The sequence below is a fragment of the Calypte anna genome, chromosome 1 (assembly GCF_003957555.1).
Source record: "Calypte anna isolate BGI_N300 chromosome 1, bCalAnn1_v1.p, whole genome shotgun sequence".
Taxonomy (NCBI): Eukaryota; Metazoa; Chordata; class Aves; order Apodiformes; family Trochilidae; genus Calypte; species Calypte anna.
In genome coordinates, this window is record NC_044244.1 from 10,243,535 (window position 1) to 10,271,107 (window position 27,573).

At 34.9% G+C, this 27,573-nt stretch overlaps 1 protein-coding gene across 2 annotated transcripts in view; it reads left to right on the forward strand.

Moving 5' to 3' along the window:
- CACNA2D1 (calcium voltage-gated channel auxiliary subunit alpha2delta 1) overlaps positions 1–27,573 on the forward strand; it is a 372,848-nt gene that overhangs the window by 284,518 nt on the left and 60,757 nt on the right. The window contains exons 11-12 of one of the 2 annotated variants that reach the window (XM_030446297.1): positions 13,247–13,405; positions 17,544–17,648. In XM_030446297.1, the coding sequence (XP_030302157.1) occupies positions 13,247–13,405; positions 17,544–17,648 (264 nt within the window). Of the gene's footprint in view, positions 1–13,246; positions 13,406–17,543; positions 17,653–27,573 lie in introns of both variants that reach the window. The other variant, XM_030446305.1, reaches the window with a different exon arrangement.

Below are 27,573 nucleotides of genomic sequence, written 5' to 3' on the forward strand. Positions count from 1 at the left end.
TATTTATTATATGATACTGGAAGAGGAGGGGGAGTTTCATAAAAAGCTCTTAAAGTTATGAAAGCACTCTTTTCTCTTTCTGCTGCCTAAATTCTGTAGTTCAGAATAAAGCCTGAAGTCGTATTAAATGGGAGAAGATACTAAATTTTGCAACAAGGTCTCCTATCAGGTTTATGCTTTCTTGACAAGAAGTTTTAGATTTGTATGACTGTATTTATGTTCAACTGGAAAGAAAAAAACCTTCCAGAAATTTCTTTAAAAATTATTTAAAGTTGGTTTCCCTTACTACTTATTTTTAAAGTGGGTTTTTTTTGTGAACTTTAAATTATATTGCATACTCAAATAGACCAAGACATATTTTTTTCCTGTGTGTTTGAATTTTGACCCAGAAATTTTCAATGGTGGTTAGTTTTTCTAGATAACACTGCTCTTTGAGGAAAAACTCAAGCATGCCCATGATAGCAATGTGAGTTACTGACACAAAAGCAGTTGTGTTTGTGGGTCTAGAGGAGAAGATAAGGTACTTCAGTCTGTACCTTCTCATTCTTCATAGTGGACAGTATTAAGTAGAAAAATATAAAGATGCAGGTCACATTTTTAATTACTTGGCAAATTAAGAAAAAAAGATAGAGGATCAAGTTCCCACTGTATACAGTCTTTGCAGAATCACAGCTTCATGCGGAATTAAACAAATATACATTATTCCTTCTTTTTGGGGGTGTGGGGTTTTTTTCTTAGTCAATATTTAAGTGATATAAAGGCAGTTTTAGAGCTGAGCATTGAGCTTTGTGATTAACTTAAGAACTCACCTAATTGTATTACGACCGTATAGTTCTTATTCAACTGAAAGGCTCATTTTCAAGAAAAGGGGAAACGATGATAGCTGCAGAGAAACACATCTTCATAGGAGTGTTCATTAATGGAAAATCATTAGAATTCCTTAATGGAAGGTCATTATATTGCAACTTACCTGCTGGGGCACCAAGTGAGTGGTTGTGTGTACTTTATATAGAGGTATGTTTAGTAAAACCTGTAGGTGCTGGGTTAAACAAAGCTCAAAGAAATTATGATTAAATTTCTGCATTGCTTATAACTGCAAGGAATGTGTATCTATGGAAATATATCTGGAGGGTGTATTTAGCAAATATAATGAGGCTAAGTAAAGTGCAGATAACAATGGAGAAAATTAGGAACTATGGAAACACAGAATTATTACAAAGTTAGAAAGGAAATTTTTTTTTTTAATGGATTAGTGAGAGTAGGAATGGAAGCAAGAAGTGTAGTAGAATAAACGAAAACATAACATTTTTGCCTGCAAAACTGTTTTCATTTTGCTTCTCCTCTAAAGAGAAAGTCTAGAAAGGAGTCAAGGACTCTGTGTTAAAGTATTTCAGATGGGGCTGGAGTACAGAGGAAGGTTAGGATTGGGAGGAATTTTTTTAGTTTTTGAAATTAGGTTGACTTCAGACCTTGATCCTCAGGACAGTAAATTACATAGTTTGTATCAAGGAAAAATAAAAGTGCAAGACCACTAGGAGTCAAACTTCTTGCAATCTTCTTGCAGTCTTCATCAGATTAATGAACTAGAAATGCTAATACATCTTCAGACATACCTAGAGACAATTTTCCATCTAAAATAGTGTATGGATTGATGGTCCAGCTTGTCACCTGGGAGGCAAACAGTTAATATTTTGACACAGATTTTTAATTGGATGTCTCCTTTGTTCTGTCTGAATACTGTTACATAAATGTAGAGTGTATCACTAATTTTACTTTACTAATTGCCTCAGATTTTACAAAAAGAAAAGATTGTGGGTGTCTTCTCTGAGGACCAGTTCTCAAAAACACCTTCCTATAGGCCTGAGAGAGTGATACGAGTAACTGGATTTCAGACATACACTAAAACTCGCAGAATTTGAACTTTTTTCAGCTGTTTTGGAGTTTATAAATGAATAGCCTAATAGATGATTTGATAAGAAGTGCTGACACTGGGGAAAACTCTTGAGTCTATAGACTCTCAAAGTGTCAAATAAAAGCACTTCAAGAATCACTGTTTGAAACCAAATAATTTTGAATGGCACATAAATATTTAATATGCCTCAACAAATTGCATGGAAAGAGTCTTGTCTCTGTATCAATATTTTATGCTCTCCAGGATGGTGTATTTTAAGCAAACATCTACCACTAAACATAATTGTTAAGGTCTATTACTGAAGTAACCAAGGGGATTTTAAGGACCAGTGATATTTGGGTGGTGAGACAGTGTGCAAGCAGTCAAATTAGATTATTATTATTATTAATCATAGTAGTACTGTATTGCCACTTATCGACTTAAATCTAGGATGCATAAAGGTTTTGTTGTTTGTTTGTTGTTTTTTTTCTTTTGATTTGTCCTGCTTATTTAACTGTTTATCCTAAGTAGCTATTCATCATCCAACTTTGTTACTAATTGACTGGAAAGTACTTCATCATCTCATGTGATATGAAGACTTTAACCTTCATCTTTGTAAATAGGAAATCTTTACTAAGTAATTTTTTCCTTTTCTCCATATATTTAACAGTTTAGCCACATCAATCTAGTAGCAGGTGTTTACTAGTTTGACTTTTCCTTAACTTACACTGTTATCTTCAGTTGTACCAGCCCTACAATAACTTAGTGCAATAAAACAGACAATTAATATTGTCTGAGATATTAATTTGCTGTCTCAGTGATAATGTTCTGTGTGGTACTTGTTTACAATTTATTTTTAATATATGGATTAAAATAATACACCAGCATGTAGAACCATTAGAACACAAAACCCATGGTGATGTTAGTGCAGGGTCAAGTCTTCCCTTTTGCCGAATTACAGCAATTACCAAGGGCCATCTCCAAAATCCAGGTTGTCATGTTCAGCTCAGAACTGTGCTCAAGGTACTAAGCCTTTATACAAAGTGCAAACATCCAGATCCTACACAGTAACTTCTCATGTTTGCATTCAAAGGTCATCTATCCATACTTGATATGTTGCTAAAGAATTTAGAAAGAAAGCTTGTTTTTCAACAATGTCTCATTTAAACTGAGCTTTACATAGCTACAAATAAACTTGAGAAACCTGTAAAAAGGCAAGTGATTTTTCTATTAGATTTAAAAAATAATAACCAAGCCATCTGAATTTAGGAATGTGTTTTTTAATACATGTATTATTTTACCTGCTGGGGGAAAGTATATCATGACAGATTCAACACCATAAGAGAGGTGAGGCTATGACAGCTCCATGCCACAGATCCAACCAGTGGTGAGGCTGAAAATGTATTCTAAGTAGGCACATGTACACAGCACAGGTGAATACCATGTAACATATTTATTTACATACAAACAATGCCAGCCACACAGGAAATGCAGAAGAACACAGAGCCCTCATGAACACAGGCAGCACCAACAGTCTAGTCCTGTTCTCTGATCAGGATGGAAGTCTGCTGGTGAGAAAATATGTGAACATATATGTACCTTGTGGATCTCTCCAGCAGCTGGGCTCAAGACACTTCACCTGCCCAGCAGCTGCCCCTAGATACCAGTCTGCTCCATTGCTGCCACCAAGGCATAGAAGTCCCTGGTGCCACAGCTCCACTCCAGTTTCTGGTAGAGACCCTCTCATATGCACACAGGCTGGGTTAACAGAGTCTCTGTTTGTCCCAAGAAAACCCACCAGTGATCTCACCCTCAGAGACACAACTCACACACACATTTCACCACTCAGACCATCACTTGTGACCCACAGTCCCACTCCACTTGCTGTCACTAAAGTCCACTCACTCCCTCCAGCTGCTGCACCATGGCCACATGGACCCTGCAGCCCATGGTCTGACTCCCATTGCTGCACTCACACACATGCACAAACATACACACAGAACAGAATCCCTCCCTCAGGAAAAAGAGGTAGAAATGAAGTTTCTAGAATTCAATTAAATCCTGCACCCTATAATATCTCTCATGCGACCTCTCTGAGATAGAAGGAGGAGTTGCATTGTAAATTATTACCTAGGCCTTAATTATGGTATGTGGAGGAAAATGAAAAACACCTCCAGAAGGAAGTTACCCTGACTGCCCTGAGGAAAAATTATGGCCAGGAGATGCTTGTCTGTCCCCACTGGCTGTGGTGAAAGTCAGTCTCTCTGTCTTGGACTGGGCTCCCAATTAAAAGATCACTGAAATGAGAGGAGCTGTATCACGCTACTTCTGCTCAAGTGGGAATGCAAAAGGGAGTCAGCAAGGATAACAACAGGCAGTTTTTTAGGCTTTTATACCTTTTTTGTTTTGCTTCTTGAGTGTAACTGTTTGCTTTAACATATCAGCTAAGTTTTTATTGTTGTGTTGTTAACTGTTTACTGTGGAAGAAAAATGTTCACAAGTCTGTAAGAGAAAATAAAAAATTGAAAGAATTGGAAAAGGAATAGGGAGAGCTATAAAACAAGAACTGTTTCATTGTAAATCAGTCACAAATTGTTAATTCTAGGGCACAGAGACTTGAGTGTGAGAAGAGCCAAAGGGAATCAAAATTAGAAACTGAAATTCTACAGAAGGGTGTCAAGAGCAGGGTTGTTGCTAGAAACTGTGCATTTATTACTGTACAGGGTAGCTGACAATTCCAGATAACTAGAAAAGTCACCTCCATTCTCACTTTGAGGAATTGCTTTGGGCTTCAATACAGATTTTTATTGTCTCCTCTCATACTTGTCAAATGTCAGGAAGTAAGATTTCTAAGAACACATAGCACAGGCTTCTGTGAATTCCAGAATCAAGCCCAGCTGTTTAAAATAAATCCTCTTAGTTTTTAAACTGAGTAGATTAGTATCATATAAAAAAAGCTATAGCTCTACTTCATGGTGCCAATGGTTAATAAATCTGTTGTTTATTTCCAATTTCTTCATTTTCAGTAAAGCACAAGTCTTAGTAAAGAGAGCCTTGCTACATGTCATCAAACGTGTGAGTTTTTATGGCACATCAGATGCTGGACCAAAAATACATTTCTGAATCAGCTTTCCGACCAGGAGACAATTATTAGGCACTTTGTGACTATCGTTAAAAATTTATGTTGGGTGAATGATCTCTGGAGCAATGAATTAATTCCATACCATTTCTGGTGAGGCTGGGTTGGCACTGATAATTCTTCAGGTTAGTTGTGCAAGGATCTGGGAGTTGGGCTTGGTGATCCTGTAGGTGCCTTCCAACTTGAGATAGTTTATGATTAAATAATTAATCTTTCTGGCCATGAGTATTGCACATTCTAACCAACATACATTTGGCTGATTGAGGATTTTCTGAGTTATGTGATAATGAAAAAGTCTATAAAATGACTTCCAAGAAAGTCTCTTCTCATAACAGCTCTCTCCAAAAGTGTCTGGAAGAAGTACAATATAGTGTCAGACCACATCCCTGTAGCACTACAGCAGTGCAGCAGTTCAAATCAAGCAGGTTTGTGGGGAAATGCTGAAATTTTCAGTGCTGAAATTTTCAGTAAGGTCAGAAACACAGGATCTTAAGTAAATAATGCATGCTGATTTAGCCACAGATCTTGAAATTACCATAAATGCCTTAATCTTACTAAATTAATTAATCTTTCTGCCTACACTGACGTTATTTGTTGTAACAATATAATAACAAATAAAATAACAAAAATCACTGCACTGATTTACAGTGCAGCATCATACTTTATGATCTGAACATTAATCCTTTTGTATTCAGTGAGGGCTTTGCATTGATTTATGTGCAGATAATCATATTGGTTAGAAAGGTTAACAAAGCTAACTGAGAGCAGATGTGGAACATTATTTGGTTCTTTCCCAAATATTTCTCTTTTATTATGCTACAGTATTTTTTTCAGCAGATATTTCATAACAACAGTTTTATTGCTGTTCAATGCTGCTACTTCTGATCTGTCAAGACTCTTTTCAGAAGAGTATTAAGCATTTCTGCACCTCAGATATATTGTCTATAATGTACATATGTACTTTTCACAATGAGAAAAAACAAGATGCATTTTAAATTTCAAGAAATTCCAATAGTGTAAATTGACATATAATCTTAATTTTATTGATTTCTTGCAATAAAATTTAAGAAATGCAGGAGTGCTCCTTCCTACTGAGGAGTATGATAGGGTTCAAATGCATGTGTACAATTGTAGTGTATACCTGAAGATTATTTCTATGCAAGTCATAAGATAGGAGAAAATAATTTTTCTATAGTGAGATACGAATGTTGAACTTTACTACCACATTTTATTTTTCAGCATGTCAAATTACAAAACTTTATTGCTTGAACTGCCTCAGATTTTCTGTGTACAGAGATGTACATGGGAATAAAAATTTGCAAATTGCTTTCTCTCTATTTTCTAAATGAGTTCTGATAAATATTTATAATATCTTCTCACTGCTGAAATATAGATTGTAACCAGCCTTATTCAAGATTCAGTTATTCTTGGGATTAACCCTAAAATCCTATTACCAAGCCTAAAGCAGCAGGAAAAAAAAAGCTGGATTTGCTGCAAGAAGAAAGCCTGATGGAATCAGATCTATTTCACTATTGCTCATTTAATATGTATAGATACAACTGGGTCACCAAACTGATTTAGCCATGAGGTAGAAGCAGCATAGCAACAAACCTCAGCAGATTGAAAAGTCAGGAGTGGTAGTGTCTGACTAGGTCTTCAGCAAGCTGACTATGTTTTTCTCAATTTTCAGTATTCCCAGAGTGAAGTTTATGATTTGTTCAGCTACCATGATCTTGGTATTTTAATTGTATAAGTGCTGTCTCTGTAACCAGTCTATGTGATTTTCTCTAAAAGTTAAATATTTCTAAATGTTTAAAACCAATTTCCATACATTTTAAGGTAGGATCTCATTTGATGTCAGAAATCAGTTTTAATGTCAGCTGTAATTTTTAAGAGGGTTTTTTAGTGGTTTTTTTGGTTTTGTTTTTGGGGAGAGGTTTTTTATTTTGTTTCTTTAGATAAGAAGTGTAATTTCAAGATACTCTTACTAAACATGCTGTGGGGTACCAGTAGATGTTAGTGAATTGATTAGAATTAATGAAGAATAGGGAGAAAGGTAAGGATGACTGAAAAAAATCTGAATTTTTACTTACAGTTGGAAATAAACGATGTTCTGTAAGAATGCTATCAGTTTTACAGATTTCAGAGATGCATAAAGATACTTAGATAGGAGGTTGGTTGAGAAATACTAACTTTTACAGTTTTTCCAGGTATCATAAACGTTTTTTAAAGCTGTTGGAAACTGAGATAGTTGTTTTGGTAATATGGAAAAAATAGATTGCCATTCTCCTGGAGCTAGAATCTTTTGTGTTGAACATGAAGAAATTTTTCTTTAAGGTGGATGTTTGGATTTTAATACTCATGCTTCTTCACTCAGTTGGCATACAAGACTATTTGTATTCATTGAAATAAGGAATTTATGCCACTCACATAATGCACATACAACCTGAGCCAGAAGTCTAAAAGTTCCCATTTCAAAACAGTTTTTTTAAGAGTAGCTCAACTTATTTTTTTTCTTTTTTTTTTCTTTTTTTTGTTGTTGTTGTTTTAGTGCCACCTAGTGACTAAAACCTTAAAAAGTCTTTAAAAGTTTCAGTAATTTATTAGGTTTGATTTATTTATGCTATTGCTTTTCCAGTAATGAGATGATTAACTTAGGATTTTGTGTGTTTCAGATTGAATCTTAGATCTAGAAAGGTTTGGTTTTTGGTTTTTTTTTTCTCTGACAATTCACATAAGCTTATTGTTATCATTTTTTATTGACTTCCTTGGTGGATTAGTGGTTTGTCAAGACTGCATCGGATAAATGTTGACTGAAGCTTTCTTGCTTGGTCATGTCAGAAAGACAATTAAACCCATACCCATACCTATGCTCCAAGTTATTTCTTTATGAAATTTCTTCTTATGATGATGATTTCAAAGGGGGTTTTCTTAATATTTTTTTTTTTTTTCCCTGTGGAATTACACATAATATGAGTTTTTCCACAGTGCAATGAAAGGGATGCTTTGAGTTTTCTTTCATAAAAGGAGCAGAATCAATTTAAATTATTTGTTTACAATCAAATAATCTCCTACACTTTCCAAAATAATGACTGACGTTGGACTTTTTATTTATTTCCAATATATCCCTTGAGAGATGGAGTTACATTTGAATATACGAAGAGGGATAGAGGATATACAGAACAGGATTTGAAACGTTCATCAGTTTATACATTGCCTGTGAAATCAGATATTTTACTCTCTCAGTGCTGTCTTTAGAATCTAGGGTGTTATCTGTGCATTTTGAAGAAGTTTAAATGATAAGCTATTTAGGAAACTTCATGGTTTAAGAATTTATGTCCTACTTGATCTTTTAGTTTAAATGGCTTACCACAAAATAACTAATATCAAATTAAATTTCAAATTTGAGGACTTGGAGTTTGTTTCCCAAAGGAAAGGGAAAAACCACCTTGGAACTGATATTAAAACTTCTGGAAACATCTTTGCCTTGGATTTACCTGTTTTCTTCACTGTTGTTTTACTTTTCTCACCAATAAAATGAAAACAGTTCTGAGCTATTTCACAAGGAGTCTGTCACCCAGTAATGTTTGAAAATGTCTGTGATGCTAAAGTGCAGATATCCCTGGGAGTTACACTGTGGTACTTTCTGAAGTGTGTCAACTGTGAAGGCATCCACTGGTATCTGCAAAAGGCAGATTTATCAAAAAAATTTCCAATAGACAAACCAGCTTGTACCCGTTGAACCAAATATAGTTTTAAAGAAAAAAAAATAATTATGTTTTTCTTCTCATATGTTTTATGTGCTGGTTTTTTTCCCAGACTGCTTGATAGCTTTGATCCTTCTAATTATCTGTTTCAAATGCATTCCAGTCCCTCCATATCTATATCATCTTCCTTGCTATACAATTACAAGGCAAATTTAATTGTATTAGTATTTCATGATACTTTAAATAAAAAGCTAACGTTAGCCTGTTTTCTGTGAACTCCAAGTGTTTGCCTTTCTTATTTTAGCTAAGATGAGGAATAAGGAATGATGAGCTAAGATGATTTAGCTAAGATGAGGAATAAGCTGTCACTTGGGGTGATATAATGTATAGGGTGGCTTAGCTTTGAACAATTGAATGGTTTGCCTGCAAATATCATCTGTGATTTTATAAGTCACTCATTGAGCCCATAGCATTGTACACAAATTCCTTTGATTTTCTTTCTACCACTGTAGCATTTTTGTGACATATGTTTATCCTTACTGCAGTAATTAGGGGGAGATTCCAGTTGGATACATACTCAACTAGAATATTTTGAATAGATACATAGAGAGTATTTTATTAAATAAATGATGGATTGTAATTAATTAATTTACATTTTTAATACAATTTGATTTTGTAATAACATGGGCTTTACAGTCCAAAACAGCATTTATTTTTTTTTAAAATCCTGCATGTTCTTGTTCCAGTTAAACACTAAGCTAAATGGTGTATTTTTAACCGTTTTTCAGGAAATCATCCACACTTAAATAAGCACCATACTTAGGAGACAGACAGTGTGACCAGAAATTATTAAAGGCTTATTGCAGATATTTTGACTTTTGGTATCCTGGTGTGTTAAACTATGCCACTATTGATATTATATTTCAGATAAGTGGAATTTAAAGCTGGCTCAGTTGGCTAGCTCAAAGTTATGAATTTTCCTGGTATTTGTCACAGGGTCAACTGGTTAAAGAGCATAATTATTTATGGAAGTATTGTTATGACAGTTAGAAAAAGCCTTAAGGGCAATCTGAAGGCTTTTAACTGTATTTTAACAGTATTTTTTCTGGTGAATAAATTAATTTAATGTTACAGTGAGTTTTGTACCTCTCTTTGGACGTTTTTATCAGTCCCATTTAAACCTTCAGATTTTCCTTCACCTCTTAGCAAACAGGTAAATGTTCATTTATGAAGGTGGTTGTTCTACCTGAGATTTCCTTATCTAATATACAGCTCTTCTGTTTTGTTGACTGACATTAACAATAATGTTGACTGATGTATTTCAAAACAGATGGCTCTTTTGTCAGTATTATATTACAGCATCTGCAGATTTGGGTTGATATAATTCTCCTTTTTATAAATGTGTTAGCTCTCTCCATTTTACATCAGCATTTGTCAGTATATAGATGCATATGTTTTGACCTTGACCCTTTCTTTAGTTTCTATCATGTTAAGTACAGTACAATTCAGTTGTTAACTGCTTAAGCAGTTTGAGCCAGTATTTCTGTCAAGTTTTGAAATGTCAGTTTCCTATCTGTAAATTCCTGAAATTCATGTTGCAAGACTGCTAGCAAGCAATTTATCTCTGCAGTTTAATGTTAGTGGCATTTCAGAAATTTTTGCTTGTCACTAGATTTTCACTTGAATGTCTAAACCTATGTTTGCTGTAGCCCAAGACAAGGCAGGCACTGACCATAAGAGTGAACTTCTGACTACTTTCATATTATCTCAGTTTTGTGTATAATGTCAAATTAAGCAGATCAGTGTTTCCACTGTACATTTTCAGATTAAATTGGCTTTGGTAGAGCAGAGCTACCCACCAGGTAGTGTTTTTCTTCCACTTTCAAAGTTCAAAATCTGTGCTTTTATTGCATCTCACTAATAAAATTAATTTAAGAGAATTGAAATATTAGGATTCAGCTGGAATTCTGTAGAGTTTTAGTCCTACCAAAATGTTTATCTCGGGGAAATAAACATTAGAGGAATATAAAATGCAAAAATTTGGTTATATGTAATCCAGTTCCATGTGCTCATTTATTTTAAAGGGGAAGTTTGCATTGTGACACTGGGAAAAATGAATATATTTTTAATCTTCATTAACTCATCCTGTTTTCATACTTTTGTTACTGTAAATAATTTAGATACCTGATGCTATCTAGATGTGGGATTATGAAAGCCCTGATAAATAGAATGTATAGCACTTGGTCCAATATAATTTTATATTTTTCAAAGTTGAAGCACCTGTTCATGCTTTGGTGTGTTTTTGAAAAACGTTGTCTCCTTGTGACACATTTGGAAACTTCATTTTGATAGAAAGGGAGACAGAATACTGCATAAAACAATTCAAGAGTAACTTGCTCCCACAAATTCTAATCACCTAGGGATGAGAGCTATAAAATTGGGACAGGGTATTAACTGTCCATAATAATTAGGAAGATACATGGATATTCTTTTTGTGTATTCTCACAGTCTATTCTGCCAAACAAGAACATTTTTTTAATTTATTTTTTTTTTTAGCTAATACAGCCCTCAGGAAAGCAGGAAATATACCATAAAAATTCAGTATCTCACCAAATGACAGTATCAGCTCATGATGAATGAAAAAAAGTAAGCTTCCTAGGAAAATAAATATAATATGAAGGTGAAAAGATTTTATATTAGTTGTGAATAACTTAACTCCTGCAATCAAAATAGTGGGCTTTCTTGTTTAGGTTCTGCATTCATGCAGGAGTGGTTTTGGGGTAAAGTGTTAATGTTAGAGGATGAGGTAGACGAATTAATCTTTTAAAGTTTCTGGTTCATAAGGTATGTTGACAGATCCTTTTTGTGAGAATAAGAAATCACATGTGGAACCATGTAAGAATCCAGCATAACAAGTGGTCTCATAATAGTGTTGGAATTTGCTCACTTACCACCAAAGTCCCCACTGGTGCAACTCTGTGGCTATTTTCAAGAACCTGGAACAAATAAGGCGAAGCCTTCTGCTAAAGATGATGCCTTTCTCTGTCAGTAATCTCTGTCATAAGCTATATTGTATTTGCTGTTATTCCTTTGCTAACTTGGTAGCAGAAGTCTCTGATTAAAGTGGATCTTTGATAAAAATTCCTGGTAGTTCATATTTTGATAGGTCCTAAGAGCATGCATGCATCTCTATGCATCTGTATTCAATGGATTCCAGGACATGGAAATGTCTGTGCACCTCCTAGGCATCCTATTAACTTGAATTCAATTATTATGCATTACTGAAAATGGTTTGATACTATCATCCCTTCATCCTCTTAAATTCTGTTCGTTGCAAATATCCTACAATTAGAGTGCAAGTTATAGTTTGCTGCTGATAGCAATTCTATCTCTGTGCCTTGTACTTAGTGATTTATTTTAGACATGCAAGTAGTCTGAGTAGTTATTGAAATCTGTGTTGCTACTTACCTTACCTGCTATACAGTACTATTGAACTAATTAATGGTATTGAGACTTGAGCCTGCAAGGCATGATTTTTAAGTTATTTTAAGGCTTTGCACCAGGCTGACAGCATAAAATTACAGTTACGTTTATTTTCACTGAAGACCATTAATCAGGAAGAGATATAACAATCTGTTTTCAATTGAAATGTAAATTAGGAGGTCTGGATTTTAGTGCCTTCACTGAGTAGGTTTTTTATGGAATTTTTTGACATCCTACTTGCTAGTGAGAGTGAGAAGAGGGGAAAAAAAAAAAAAAAAAAGCTCCTACAAGAAATCTGGATAAATAAAACAGTTTAAAAACTGGCCAAAAAATGGTTTAATAATATTATTCAAAAATATATTAAATAAATATCACTGTGTCATAGTTAAAATGAGCTTTTCATTCACGTAGAGTTAAAAACAAATTATCTGGAGTAATATTTTGTTTCTTTCAAGACTATATTTAAAATCATACATGCTGCAGCCTTTTTCAGGAGTCTCAATATTCTGTCACAGTACTCAAACCTGTATAATTATTAACTATTACAGCTATACTTTCACGTACTTACTTTGTACCAAGAGTGTATTTTGTTTTCTATAGTGTATTGATTATGATTTGCAAGTTTTACAGCAGACTAATCTGTGCAATATGGAAACCACCAGACAACCAATATTTTTCAGTGATTAGAAAACATCAGATAAGTATTTCCCTATGGTTTTTATATCCATAACTTGGCATTTTTCAGTTCATCTATATGATCTCGAAACAATATTTATGGAAATTTTCCCACTATAGAAGAGTTTTTGCTTGCAATGAAGAGTGAAGCAACATCTTTTTTTAAAAAATCATATTTATTGTCCAATTTTGAAATCTCCAGACTCTCATGGACAGTCTCAATGCAGGGAAATTGAAAATCCAGATATAACATACTTTATTTCATAGATGAAGAAAACAGTATCCTTTATTACTACAGCACCTAAAAAAGAGAATTAACTGTCTTTAATACTAATTCTTTTTATTTTACAGTTTAACAATAATGCTCAGAACGTCAGTTGCTTTAATCATCTTGTCCAAGCTAATGTCAGAAACAAGAAGAAGCTGAAAGAAGCTGTCTATAAAATCTCTGCGAAAGGAATTACTGATTACAAAAAAGGCTTTAGCTATGCTTTTGAACAGCTGCTGAATGTAAGTATGAAAGTCATCTCTCTGCTTTGAAGTGATGAAGGAGAACTTGAATGTCCAGGTGGCCACTGCATATTTCTCCCTTGTGTAACTCAGTGGTAGAAGTGCAAACTTGCATTTACCAACTAAATTTATCCTAACAATATTTTATTTTCATTGAAGATCCCCCAACAGGTTGCTGAAATTTGGGATTGAATTTGATTTTGAACATGCTCTGATCCTTAGTTGTTGCATTGCAGTGGGACTGATTGATTTGCATGACATTTTAAAATAGAAGGCTCTATGTTACAGGCGTTTTATTTCAATTTTAACACAGCATCTCCTAGTAATATTTAGTTAACACAGAATTTCATACCTACTGCAAGTCATAAATAGTCAGTCATGGTTTAAGCAGGAAAGAGGGGAGCAAATGAGCTTAAAAAGCTAGAAAATTTTCACCATCTTTCTTAAATTTTGATGGAGGAAAAGCAAAGAATGTTTTCAATGATGTTTTCTCAACAGATCACTATGTCGATGAGCTGAGGGTTTTAGTGGGGAAGTGACTGGGTGCCCTCTGCTGATGGTTAAATAAAACTACAAACAGGATTTCAAAAGCTGCTGGACTTCCTCAGTCCAGGCTGAAAGGCTTTTCCTCTTCATCTGTCTCATGCAGAGGATATCAGGAAGACACAAAAAGATATACCTAGCACAACTTTTTCCTCACAGTTTTTGTGTTTGGTTAACATTATGGATTACATCTGGTACAGTACCAGTTATGTACATTGGGTACAGGCAGTAATTGAAGACCTGAACACAGGGGAAACCTCAAAGAGGAGCTGTTAAAAGAACTAAAAAAAATGGTTATAAAATAATTAGAGATCAGTCTCACAGTGGGACTGTCTCTCTCATAACTGCAGACATAGGTATGATTAACTTCACACAATCTCTGCAAGTCTTTAAATTATGTCTGGACATAGTGGATGTGTATATCAAGGGAAATTAAGAGATTATACTGTGCTACACAAATAGAGTCATCTGCTCCACATATTGCCAAATACATCTGGCAGAAAGAATAAAAGGCTGGTGATGGTGTTAGTGTCAGACTCTGGTGACAGGACAGTATAATTGGGTAATATAACACAGGCTTAAACAACTACTTAAAGAATATACTTGAGGACAGTTTCCAGTTGTGTATTTATTAATTCAAATAGTCCACTTGCTTTAAGTTCCATGGCAATGAAGTATTTTTGAACAGCTCAAATTTCTGTAATAATTTTGTGGGCACTATTTCTAGATGAAAAGTATTTCAAACATTTGTTTTTCCTAAATACAAACTAGTATTTCATTTGTGCCATGAAAAATTAAAAACTTACTGTCTGATGTGATGCTAGGTTGGAATAGATACTTCAGTTTCTTTCATCATATGAATTCAAGTGATTATCAGTGATAGAATCCCTAATTTTAATGCAGTATTTTCCCATTATTTATTGTTATATTAACTTCTTCTTTGAAAACAGTAACACTTTGGATGAAGCAACTTATGAGCTTTTTCCCCCCATTCTGTAATAACTATGATTTACTAAAAAAATAAATATTTCCTGAAATCTCTCTTTTTTTTAATAGTTGATTTTTAAACTTTTTATCTTTTCCTTCTTCAGTGGCATTAAACTCATAATGAAAAAGATATTCCTAATGTTAGGATTTTAGGTGTCCTGAGGTATAATCCTGAGCTGCCACTTAATGAGTTAATTTTAGGTATGTAAAACTTGTATAAAACAGAAGTAATTTTAGTGCAGTATAACAAGAATTGTGTCTTGCTTTCTTGTTTGAAAGAAAGAAAAGAAAAAATATGTTATTAAGGCAATTCTTACTTTTTGTCCCTTGTAAGGGACTGGGTTGTTATGTTCATTCATTAGGATGTGAAGTTTTTATGGTGGGATGTAAAAGCCTTTCTGTAAGTATCAGGAGATAAAATGAAAACACTGCATTTTTCTGATACTGGATAAGCAGATTCTAAGTAAGCCACTTGAAAAATCCTGATTTATTCTGTAAAAAAAAAAACAAAACCCGAAAAAACCAAAATCACGAACAACAAAAAACCCCTACCAAACTACCTGAAGTTCACATTTCCCGTAATAGAGTTTATTTGAAAATCAATAGGAAAGTTTTATAATATGAGCAGCCTTTGGTTCCCTTCCTTGTCATCTCTCTGGTTTTCATCTGATTTTATTTTGGCCCATATATTAAGTCATTGTAAATGTAAGTGAGTTTAATTATTTATGAAATATCCAACGCTACTTTTATTACTTTTTTAATATCCAGAAGATTGCATCCCCAAAGCACTGCCTTGTAGGTTACATTTCACAGGTGAAAAATGGTCATAAATTATTTAATTCCAAATGAAACACAGTGTGCTGATGAGATTGGAGAGAATGTATTGATTTCAAGAGGTTTTTATGTGTTATTACATGTAAGAAAATCCTTGGACTTTCTTTTTCAAATTATCAAATACATCGATGTTTGCTGATTATTCAACTACCAATTCAAATAATCTCTGAGGAAAAATTATTCTGTTGTTAATGTAGTGATAATAAATAAAGTTTTTGTATTTTAGTTTTCTTGCGCATTGTAGCATTGATCTGAAATATTGGAGATTATTGGCTGATGTTTCAGGGATGGCTTTGGTGTTTCAGTGTCTAGAACAAGAGAACTAGGAACCAGGCCAGAGAGTAGGATGAAAAAAAATGAAAGGGAATGGGATCATCTCACCTGACCAAGCCAGGCAGAAGCTGCTATCTAGTCACAAAGACTAAAGCAAGAAAGAACTAGGTACTTTCTAAGGATGAGCCTCCTATTTTGTTTTGTTTTTTTTTTACTGTATAGTGAATTTATAAATCAAACATCAGGCTTGCAGAAAAGAAAGTTAAATTTATTTTTACTGGGTTTTTAAGGGATTTTCTCTATCACATTCAACTACACCAAAGTACCAAGATGTGTCTGACCAGGACCATTTACAAGCAACAGGGAGAACAAGGAAGGCTGGCTGTAAAATTCATGAATCATTTACCTAGACTAGATTCTTAACTTTTAGAGAGTAAGGAACAAAGATGAATGCTAAAATAGGAACCTTTAGCTCCATTTGTAACAAGACATAATTCCTGGTCATCTTTCTTTTGTCCTGACTGTGGAACAATATTTTTGTTCCTTTGCACAGCACACTGTGTTTTCCTCAGTATCTTTATTAGTTAGCTTGGCTACTTAATTAGGAGTCCAAGGAGCTTCTTCTCAATTCTCTTTTTTCCAGGTTTGCTCCTGGAAATAATGGAAATGGAAGAAAAGAAATAATGGAGCATGTTCAGTTTTTTGCCTCTGAGTTAAAATCTATATAGAGAAGTAGGCAATAGACAGATGGACATCTTGGCTGCAATGCATTATATAAACCTGATTGTAAAATACGTTCTGAAAGGTTAGCTGTTAATTTCAGTCTATTTACAAATAATAATTAAAAATAAAGAATGGAGTGGGCAATGGAGCTTATTTTAAGAAAAAATCTGAAAAATATACAATGCACAAATATTTCTAAATTTATATAGTAGTTTCTAGACATACCTATAGGATGCCTAAATTATGACTTTTGATAGATTCTGTGAATGAGAGCACAGCTGAAGCAAAATAAGCAAAATAATAATTAGTAATTAATTGGATGGTCTTGGTTACCAATTTTCCACAAGGACAAGTATAAGGATAAGAAAAAAAGAATAATAGAAAGAAGGAATAAAAAAAGGATAAAAGAGAAGAGTAATAATGTTTAGAGGACTTCACTGTACAAGTCTTACGTAGAACATTTGCAGAAGAACACTGTGAGATTGACAAGATAAGTATGAGCTAAAGAGCTTTCCTTGGTTTCATGGAATTGAGAAGAACCACCAGATCTCCATTCCTCTGTATTGGTCGGTATCTGAAATGAGTCATATTCAGCTTAATATTTTATTTTATTTTTTATGTAGAAAGTGGTATTGAATGAAATCCTATAAGACTTTGCAAGTTTTGCCATTATCTTATTAAAGTAATAAAAACGTTGATATGAAAGGCAGCAAATACAACAGTTGCTGTTACTTACAGCCTGAAATAAATAAAAGCCTTCTATTTGTATCTTCTACAGCACAGTGTCTCTAGAGCCAACTGCAATAAGATTATTATGTTGTTTACGGATGGTGGTGAAGAAAGAGCACAAGAAATTTTCCATAAATACAATGAAGACAAAAAAGTAAGTTGTATATAAGAGTAAGTTGTATGTATGTGCATGAAAAATTTTATTTCATAAAATACAACAGGAACAACAGGAGCATTTAAATATGGAAGTGAAAAAAACCTTTTGTGTGCGTATAAAGTACTTTTTAAATTAATATTGAATCTTAGGACAGTTAAAGCTTTCCCAATCTATAACACTTCTTTGAAAGAAAAGTAATATATATATATATAATAATGTACACTTTGTGATACTTTTGTGTCAAAGGTACAGAAGTATACCATAAGAGAAAAAAGATTTAAACTTTTTAATATTTTTCTTATATTGGTGTCATCTTTGCATTACCAATCAGAAACACAGGAAGCTAAATGATATGAGAAATATGTATATCTCCTCACTGTGAATACTTTCTGGCATTGTTATTCATCAGGCAAAGGCAAGTCAAACCTCAAGGTTAGGATTTGAATAGATTTGGACTGGAACAAACCCACATGGTTTTCCCCGTGAAGTTAATTGTACCTTTGAGGGACTTAGCTAAGAGTGGTATGGATTTCTTTTGTTGAAATTTGATCTATGTTTCAACCAGAATTATGGGTTTGACATGGTTAGATAAGTTGAATTCAAACTTCTGGTCTGGCTTTTGCACACCTACAGATGCACAAAAGTGTCAGTGTGTGTGTGTCTGAGTGTGTAAAATAAACCAGCTTTGTAAGTTGTCTCCTAATACATTTCAGTGTTAATTGATCTATTTAAAAGACTAGTCACTTTTAAAATAAAAGATAAATATGAGCTGGGTTCATAACACTACAACTAAAAGGTTTTTTTTCTGCTGTTTGGGGATTCACCTATACCTGATTTTTGAGAGGGGGTTTGTTTTGGTTTTTTTCTTTGGTAAAAAAAAATCCAGAAGTTACATCACCAAGATGTTTTAACAGTTGATGTAGATGCTTGTATATAAAACAGTGTAAGTATTTGGTTGGAAAACCTCATATAGGTGAATTATCCTTTCAAAAGAAGACCTAGAAATGCAAGACACAATTTCCATCTCGACCAGTGATTCACTCAGTGACCTTAAATAATAATTTTTTTGTCTGCTTTATAATAGTGTTTCACACGAAATGATATGGTGGGGTTTAGTTAATCTTTGTGTCTGAGCTGAAAGTACTTTCTAAACTGATAATTAGAAGGAAAAAATGAATCACAGCATCTCATTGTGTGACACATGGCTGTATTCTGAAAATATATGCAGAGGTTCCTCTTCAGATTTGGTCTTGGGACCTTTTATTGTTACAACAAAAGCCATCAGCTAAAGGAAATACGTGCATAAGAGGGGAGATGTATGATTTATTTCTTATTATTTTCCATTTAATTTGCCATGTTAGGAGGAAAGTATAATAAAATATCCAGTCCAATCAATGAAAGTGATTTGTAGAGCTCAGATCTGTCTTACTAACTTCATGCCTGATGATCAGTTATTCTGTGAAGTATAATTAATTAAGTGTAGGATTTATTAATTTTAAAAATGTTATTTTACTCCATCCTTTAAGGTATTATACAGCCTGTCTTTTTCCTTCTAGTGAATAAGGATTTAGGGATTTTAATATATACAACAAATTTATAATTGTGACAATAATGCAATAATATGGATTTCTGTTTATTTAAGTATATTTTCTTATATAGTTAAAGGCAGTGGAGATACAATAGGAGGCAAATTTCCTACGCTTGGTTCTATGTATCTGCAAGTTCAAATTTAGTAATCACTTGAATTTTCTTACTTGTCTAATAAAGTACTGGGTTGCTAGATGCCATCCCTTACTAGTTTTCTCCTAGATGCCATTACCAGTATATGCAAAGAAATAAAAAGAAAGCTTCCGCAGGTATAATTTGAAGAACCATTTGCTTTTTCTGTATATTTTTCACTCAGTACTAATCCTTGTGGGAATTTTGGGGAAAATTTATGTGTGAAAAACTTATAATGAGATGGAACCAGTAAATTAATTTTTAGGAATAATAATGAAACTCCCTTGACAATCTTTCATAACATTCTAATGTTTTTTTAAAAGAAGCCTAATATAAAATATGCATGTGGTCATGCTCTCCCAGTAGTACATAGAAAGACTACACATGATTCCAGGATGATGACATGTGAGCTTTTTTGTTATTCCCTCTCTGTGCAATTTAATGTTAACCTTAATCTATAATTAACAACATAATCGACAGATTCATTCTAACATGAAAAATACATACACGCTTTTAGTTGTACAGCCATAGTCACAAACATAGTGTTACCTTCTCTGGTTGCACAGTCAAGCTGCTTTCACATATTGGATGAGAAGATATTTAAAGATATTTGTGGCTCTAGATTCTGTTGTGTTTATTGCAATTAATTTATATTTTATTTGATTGATAGCTCATTGAATCATAGAATTGCTCAGGCTGAAAAAAACCTTCAAGATCATGGAGTCTGACCTCATCTTAACCCTATTTCTGATGACCCACCACTAAAGCATGTCCCCAGTCACTACATCCAGATGATTTTTAAATACATTCATAGATAGAGACTCAACCACCTCCCTGGGGAGCTTGTTCCAGTGCCTAACAACCCCTTCTGTAAAGAACCTTCTCCTGATATCCAGCATAAATCTCCCCTGGCACAACTTGAGTCCATTTCCTCATCTGTCACCTGTGAGAAGACATCAACCCCACTCTCACTATAACCTCCTTTCAGGTATTTCTAAAGGGTGATAAGGTCTCCCCTCAGTGTCCATTTTCACAGACTAAATAGCCCCAAAACCCTCAATCACTCCTCATAGGGGATGTTTTCCAAACCCTTCACGAGCTTTGTTGCCCTTCTTTGGACCTGCTCCAACACCTCAATGTCCTTTTTGTATTGAAGTGCCCAAAACTGAACACAGTAGTCGAGGTGGGACCTCACCAGAGCTGAATACAGAGGCAGGATCACTTCCCTAATCCTCCTAGGCACAGAATTTCTGATACAAGCCATTGGCCTTCTTGGCCACCTGGGCACATTGCTGGCTCATATTCAGCTGACTGTCAATCAATACATCAAGGTCCTTTTCTGCCAGGCAGCTTTCCAGCCACTCTTCTCCAAGCCTGTAGTGTTGCCTGGGGTTGTTGTAACCAAAATGCAGGACCCGACACTTGGCCTTATTGAATTTCATACAGTTGGTCTCAGCTCAACTATCCAGTCTGTCCAGGTCGCTCTGTACAGCCTTTCCACCATCCAGCAGATTGAAACGCCCTCTTGGTATCATCTGCAAACTTACTGAGAGTGCATTCAATCCCCTCATCAAAATCATTGATAAATTGCACTGAGCCCTGGGGGACACCACCAACTGGATCGAACTCCACTGAGCACAGCTCTTTGGGCCCAGACTACCAGCCAGTGTTAAACCCAGCAGAGTATGTGTCAGCCAAGCCATGGGCAGGCAGCTTTTCCATTAGGGTTTAGTGGGGGACAGTGCCAAAGGCATTACTGAAATCCAGTTAGAGTACATCAACAGCCTTTCTCTCATCTACTAAGCAGGTCAACTTGTCTTAGAACAAGATCAGGTTTGTAAAGCAGGATCTGCCTTCCATGAACCTATGCTGACTGGGCCTGGTTGTCTGGGTGACCTTTAACTATTCTATAATGGCTCTTGAGATTGTCTGTTCCATGACCTTCCCTGGCACCGAGGTGACAGTGATGGGTCTGCAGTTACTGGGATCTCTTTCTGGATTTTCTTGAAGATGGGTGTCACATGTCAGACTATAATGCAAGACTATTTAAAAGTTCTCATTTGTAGAGATATTTTACAGTATGAGTAAGGTGTTAAAAAGTTTTCCATGTTTTAGCATAGTAGCACCTCATAGCATAAATATGAATCAGCTAATAAGTTTCTTGCCTGCTCTGCATTTGTTTGAATATTTTTACCAGAATTTTTCTTCCCAGTGTCACAGTCAATCACTTGACATCTTAGGTAGACTCTGTTGTAAAATTAGTTTGGTTTTTTTTCTCTTGTACAAACAAAAGACCATTCATTCCAATCTCTTAATCCTTTTTTTTATCTTTGTGATGTAAAATAGATAAATTCTAGAAGTATTCTCTCCTTCATGTCACTTACTTTGTAATTCCTAGACAGGAAAGAAGCTTCAGAAACTTATTCCCTATGAGATGACATGACTTAATAGACTGGTTAGCAATTCCCTTAGTGCAACTTTCAAGTTAAGAAGTGAAAGAATAAAAAAAACAATTGGAACTTACTTAAAGAGCACCCTGGAATCTAGAGGCTGGAAAGTTCTCCTGTCATAGTGGGGGGTTTAATCTGTTTGAAATGACACACAGATGTATTTAGAATAATTTTCTGTCTTTATAAATAATTTACAGTATGAATATTAGGGCTATTATAAAACTTATGTAACACAATTTTGAGGAGGAGCATCCCTAGATTTCATCTGTTTGAAGTGGAAAATCACAATTGTATTTTGAGTGCCTTTTTCTCTTTGTTAAACCAGATTTTATTGTCACAGATTAGAGCTACGTGCAGTGCCTGATATTTAAAGCTGGCATGTTTACCTTTAGAGTTACAATTGGGGCACTTATATTAAATGTGCGAAGTACCACACACTCACTAGATTTCAGGAATGGAGGTGGTAAATTTTCATTTTATTTACACTCATACTACAGATGGTTTCTCTGAAGACAGCAATATAAATTTAATCAAAATGTGGGACCAGTAGGCGTTCTCCATCATGAGAATTTTGAATTCAGGTTGAAAATAGAAAACTAACTACAGCTCTTCAGGGCAAATTATGCAGCCTGAAATCTGTGTTTTGAATGGTTGCTCATCTTATGTGAGTAGGAAAAGACCTTAAACACAACTCATGCACTTTCAGTTGTTTGAAGTTTCCTGTCATGATAGAGCTTTGTGTACCTGCCTCACAGGTAGAAGATTTAACCAGTCAGGTATATGGAGAACCATAATGTAGGTCTGATGTCCCATTCTCACAGTTATCTGTCACATTAACACATCCCCATTTGGTGTAGCTGGGTTTTTCTTTTGATAATATAATTTTACAGAAAATGGTACACAGAATTTTCCATCAAGTCAGTTCCATTAAAAATATCTGTATATGGTAGGCACAGAACTTCTACAGTTCCTATGGGAGAACGCTCTAGCTTGCTCTGACTCCACTTTTAGCTGGAAGCAAAATTGTCTAAACAAGGTACATTGAGCATGTCGATAGAATGATAAAATTAAGTACCTATGAGAAATCATTTGCAAAACTTTCTTCTAAAACAAAAATACCTCCTACTGGTATTACCAAAGGAGGGAACTCTTTTCTTCATTGGTTTGAATCTGCAACTGCAAGATTGTTTTTCAGTAAAACTAAAAACTAACCAAGTTCATCTAAACAGTGGTGTATGGATCACTCTAGAAAGTGTTAGACCTGACTACAAATGACCATTGGAAAAGCCCATGACATTTCCACTTGAGGCAGCCACGGAATTCTCATCAGGTGTCAGAATGAATGAATGTAGTTTTTTAGTGACTCAGACCTAAAACTGGAAACAGCATCTTTCTCAACACCAATATCACCTTTGAATAGAGCTTAACAGCTGTTAGAGCATGCCCCAGTAGTTCTTACATTTCTGAGTATGTGCGGACTTGTGACACAGGGTATAACAAAAGCAATGAAATAAAGGGCTTAAGGAAGCAAAATCCTTAGTTTTATCTGAATGGCACATACCATAGTTTGATAGATAAAATGTTAGCCACATTTAAATCTTTCTGGATTTTAGATTTTTCTCTGGCCTTCTTTACTTTAGCTTTCTTTGTTCTTTAGGTAACTTAATGCTAAGGTACATCTTCCTCCTGATATTACCCTGTGCTGTGAATTCCCTTGAGTGATGGGACAGGAAATCTCATGTGGAAATACTCTCCAGCTAGCTGATTAAACTGACTCCCTGGCTTCTTCTCTAGTCACTTCTTTTTTAAGAGTGTATCATCTTCCAGTTGTTAGTTTTAATTTATTGTATCTACTGTGACATGCACAACTGGTAAAGCTAAAATATTCTGGGTGAAACTTGGGTCAGTACTCATAAATTCCACAATACATTCCTACTTCTTTAATAGAAAAAGTGGAAACCACGTTAACATAGTAATGCTACTAAATTAATGAATTTAAAACTTCATTATGAGTTCCTCCCATGATGCTCATTACCCAGATATGCCCCAGTAGTAGTGGTGTTGCACAGTACTAAACTATTTAGTGTCACAAATGTGTAAATCCATGCGATATTTTTTTTAAAATCCATGTGATAACATGATTTATTTTTGTTTTCAGTGGTAAATTAGGAACACATTTTTCCCCATAAACCTACATTTTGACCAACAGTTATCTGGTGGTGTGTGAAGCCCTTTTCTCATAAAAGGAATCAGAACACACTGATTTTTAGGGCACTCTTTTTAAAAAATGTCTTAACTATTGTGCTTTGAGCAACCTCCTCCCAAGCTGATGTATTACTATCACACCTCCATTCCCTGACAGTGCTGTTGGATTACAGCAGCCTGCCACAGCCTTTCCCACTCTGTCTTTCACTGAGCCCTTTACCTTCAGACTGTATAACATGATCTTTAAGGTTTTCATTAAAGGCCTCAGTAGGGAAATCATATGCATTATTTTTCTCCCTTTTTCACATGCTCTTCCCTTCAACTGACACATCCAGTGTGCTGTTCCATATACATACAATAGTTTTTTGGGCAAGGTTACTGCAGACTGAGGAGGTGCAGCAGCAAGTGCAGCAGGGCAGATGGGGTTTGCTTCAGGAAGCAGATCTGCATGTGGCAGGGTCTTTTCATGCATGTATCCACAGACATTCATAAACTGGTACCCAGTTTCTCTTTAGGCTACTCTTTCATTTTGAGCATGAGTTCATCTCCTATGCAAGATAAAAATCCACTTGGTGATGCTGAGAACTGCAGAAGGCTAATGAAAATTTTAATATAACTTTGGTGAAAAGTAACCTTATCGGTCATATTAGAATCATGCGTATCTGTTACATAGAACCCAAGTGGCAGCTTATTTCCCTCAAATTTGGCATGGAGGAGGCTATTTGATACTTCTATTTTTCTTACACTTCAGTTCCAAACCACTTCATTCATAGTGATTGACTCAGGGTGTTGCATCGAGATTGATGCTGCAGATGCCATAAAATGATTAATCAAGGGAACAAGGATAGGATATCATTTAATATAGAAAGCACATTATGTCTGTCTTGGGAAGAAAGCAAGAGAATCAGATGCAAACAAAATAGTACATGTGGTTGAAGTTAGACATCTGAAGGTTGGTCCTATCTCAGTCTCCCCACTGTGCATTTATTCTTATGAAGTTGGCTTTGCAGTGAAATGCCATGTGAGTCAGTTGTATTCTGTGATTCCAGAACTGGAGGAATGGGGCTTTCTGCAATGAGCAATTCAATACCTGATCCATACCTGATGATGTTTATATAGCCTCTCATTTAAAGTATGCAGTGGCACAGCTCCCTTAGGTATTTATATATTCCTGTTTCAACATCTACCTTTTCAGAAAGCTTTCCCTAAAATTCCTTAAAGCAAACAAACCTTAGAGATGATTTTTTTTTATTTTTATATTAGTTACACAAGATTATGTCATCATAATTTTCTCTTAACATTTAAAACAGAATTTTATTTTGTCACTCTCATCCAACCTCTCAATTCTTGTCTCTTCAACCTAACAAACTAGATTTTTTTTCAAATTCTCCTAAGTTATATTTTAAGTTATTGTAGTTTTTTATTCTCTTCCCCATTGTATATAATTACATATCATTTATACCTTAGAAAGTAAATTTTATTCAAAGTCCCATTTAAACTCAAAGGAAAGGCCAAAACCTTCTCTGTCATTATCTCCAGGAAATCACGGTCACATTCCTTAATATTTTGCAATAGACAGAATAGAATGTAATATACAGAATTGAATGTGGCATAGGAAGTAGATTGTATTTAGTATAAAAAAATGAGAAACTGGCTGTGCAATCTTGTACTCACGTGGTTACGGAAAATTACATTCAAGTATGAGCTTTTAATTATTAAATTATTATTTTAAATTATTAAATTATTAAAGAAGTAAAAATGTGTATCATTCAGCACAGGAGTGAACTGTGCCATGATTACTTTCATTATCTTTAAAACAGTCCATAGGATAAATGGTATCTGCAAGTCTGTATATATTCAATGTATCCCATAGACAATCTTGAGATTTCAGGTGCATTTTGGCAAGGAGGACCATGCTCCATCAAGAGCAGTGCTTGCCTTAATTGCTAACTGTGAAGGACATTCTCTATTACACCACTGAGCATGAGACCCAGTGTTTCAGCCCTGGCAGGGCATTTGCCAGTTGCTGACAGAAAGCATCGTCAGCACCTACTTGTGTCACTAATGGAACGTCTTACCTGCAAGCAGAGGCAAGGTCAGGTTGCCCTGTGCACAGTCCTCTATGTCAGTGCTGAGTTTCTGTAGTTATACAATAAACTATTAACTTTTTTCCCCCTGAAAAAAAAAAAAAAGGAAAGAAAACCAAACTTGCAGCATTTTCTTCCCAAAATCTCTCTCAGCTAAGGTGATCGCTCTTCTATTCCCAGGTCAATCTCCAATAAAAAGCCTCTGAACAGGGGTAAAAGCCCCTTCACCTGTTTAGCTTGCATACTCTTTCTAAATCTCACTAAGTTTTTTTCATTTGGAATTTTCATGTTCCTGTGAAGATGAGGCAATTGTAAAATTAGACATGAACTTTGTATGACTGATAACACCAAGGAGGAAAATTTCCTGTACATGGGCTCTGTTGGAAACCGTTATTTCTGGTGGCCCTTCCCATTCTACCCATCCTTTTCCCCCTTCTAATACAATTATTTGGCAGTTGCAACTGTTTCATTTCAGTCACTTTTTCCCTGTGGTGCAGGAACTGGAGCTAAGGGAGTAACTATACAAAGGGTATAGTTAGTATGCTATTTTCAAAGATTATTTGCAGTAAAAACAAAGAAAAAGGCAGAGGACCTGATTAAAATCAGTGTTTTAAATATTTCATGGAATAATAAATATATATTTAAGTCCTTAGCTAAGACTGGTAGTAGTTCTTCCTTGGGGTTTAGAAGGAAAATAAATCAATAACAATAAAAAGAAAAAAAGAAAAAAAAAAAAAGCAGCTTAATGTCACAATATGAGCAGGAAGTATCTCTGCAATTAATCTGGTCCTTTCCAGCTGCTCTGTTGCTTCCTAATGTTGTTTTGACTATCAAAGAAATGCCTGAAATGCTTTTAATCCAGAGTACAGAGGGAATTCCTTTGTCAACTCCTTTGTTTGATTTCTGACATGGGCCACAAAATTTAAAGGATCTCTCAGAAAAAAAAAAGAAGAATACTTTTTCATTAGGAAATTCTAAATGCTGAGTGTCAGGGAGAAGTAGATTAGGGAAAAGGAGGAATTTAAATGTTTTTTATTTCAACAAAGAAACTGTCATTAATATAGCCAAGAAACTAAACTCAACTGAGTAAATAGAATTGGGGTGGGAAGTAAAATATTCAACAGCTGTTTTGTGTTATTTCTTCTTCTTAAGACTGGGAAGTTAAGATGAAGCAATCACCTGATCCAAGCTGAGAGTTTTATATTTACACATATGAGGTGATGTGGGGTGCTCTGGTGAGGGCAGCACTTCTGGTGGACATACAGGAGAAGCAATCAGTTTGTTGTCATCCTTTGAGCCATAGCTACAGTCACTAATCTGCAGGACAGAAGACTACTTGAGGACTGTTTTGGGATTTTCTAGCTGAAGTCCATCTCTGCTTTTCTGCAGGATGAGATGAGCACCTTAACTGCATTACACTCTATCAGAGACATCATATTAATTGAAACATGTTAAGTCACC